This window comes from Triticum dicoccoides, chromosome 2B (assembly GCF_002162155.2).
Source record: "Triticum dicoccoides isolate Atlit2015 ecotype Zavitan chromosome 2B, WEW_v2.0, whole genome shotgun sequence".
NCBI lineage: Eukaryota > Viridiplantae > Streptophyta > Magnoliopsida > Poales > Poaceae > Triticum > Triticum dicoccoides.
The window spans coordinates 91393532-91394845 of NC_041383.1; the positions used below are offsets into that span (position 1 = coordinate 91393532).

At 44.3% G+C, this 1314-nt stretch overlaps 1 protein-coding gene across 1 annotated transcript in view; it reads right to left on the bottom strand.

Annotated features, from left to right (window-relative positions):
- LOC119360555 overlaps positions 1 to 1314 on the bottom strand; it is a 10828-nt gene that overhangs the window by 845 nt on the left and 8669 nt on the right. The window contains exons 4-6 of the mRNA XM_037626144.1: positions 907 to 1278; positions 460 to 561; positions 49 to 370 (exon numbers count right to left, since the gene is read on the bottom strand). Coding sequence (XP_037482041.1) covers positions 84 to 370; positions 460 to 561; positions 907 to 1278 — 761 coding nt within the window. The 3' untranslated portion in view covers positions 49 to 83. The remainder of the gene's footprint in view (positions 1 to 48; positions 371 to 459; positions 562 to 906; positions 1279 to 1314) is intronic.

The following is a 1314-nucleotide window of genomic DNA, read 5'->3' on the forward strand; positions in this document are numbered from 1 at the left end:
GGGGGTCAGATTACATAAAATTTGACTAGATCAAAGAACGTTCAGTACCTTAGGGAGATGTATTGCATCCTTCTGATATTCAACTATTCTCTACTATTGGTGCCTCTTGCTCCATCATCATGTCCACCCTTCTCAGGTTCCTTGGCGTCCACGGTAGCTGGAGCAGTGCTGGTTGTTGCGACCGTTAATCCTGGTGGTGCCACCGTGGGAGAAGCGGTTGTTTCAGCAGCCAGGGTTAGTGTGGCAGAGGTCTCCTCTTTAGGCTCCGATGTCTGCGAGCTCGTCGCATTGTGGGCATTCGTACCTCTGCCATCGTCACCTCCATCTTTGATGGCAGGTTGCTCATCATCTTTGCCTTTGTCTTCACCTTCTGAGGAAGCAAGAGCACACTCAGATTTAGAGAACCTTTATAAGCAAATACGCAACAGACTGTGCCGCTAAAAATCAAGAAGGCAGGACCTGGTTGTAGTTCATCGGTGCCTCCTCCTGTGTCTTCCTTGGTAGGTGGTTCATCTCGTCCTTTGACTTCTCCCGGTTCATCTTGCCTCGCTTCTTTGGTTTCTGCAAAGCAAGTACTATTTATATCTCTTTCCATAATTGTTTGAAACTTCAACATTTGGCATGAAGTACAAATATGCAATATAGACTAGCTAGCAACACAGGACACGGTAGGAATAAATAATAATACATCATAACACACGATGTAGTAAAAGGACGTGTTACAGTTGAAATGATGCAGTAGAAAACAGGCACATGATTGAACTGAAACATGAAAATGCGGCCGAAAACCCCATTTACTTTGATATTAACCAGCAAGTGTTTACTGGTTATAAAAAATCCCAGATTGGGGTCAAGAAGCAAAATTATGATGTTTCATGCATGGACATGGCGAGTTAGACAATGTACCACTTGTTTTGTCTTTGTCGGTTTTATCGGCGACGTCACCTTTCTTGATATCCACTGTCTGATCGACGGCGAGAGTAGGTGACACTTGCTTCTCCACGACCTCTTTGAGTTCCTCCTCATTGCTTGCCTGCACCTTATTCTCATCTACGTTAGGCTCAGGTACTTGTGCACCCTTCTTCATGGGATTGTGCTCTTCATCTTTTGCCTCCCTCTTGTTGTCGTTCTCTTTGTTAACAATCTCATGTTTCTTATCTCCGCCGTCAACTTTTTTTATCCCATCGGTAGCTCCACTGTCTTCCTTGGCTGGTGCTGGTTGCTCATTTTCTCCTTGGGTACCTTTGAGGTTGCTTGGTTTCTCTTCTTCTTTCACTTCTACAATCAAGTAAGAATGTTGAAACAAAAATTGGA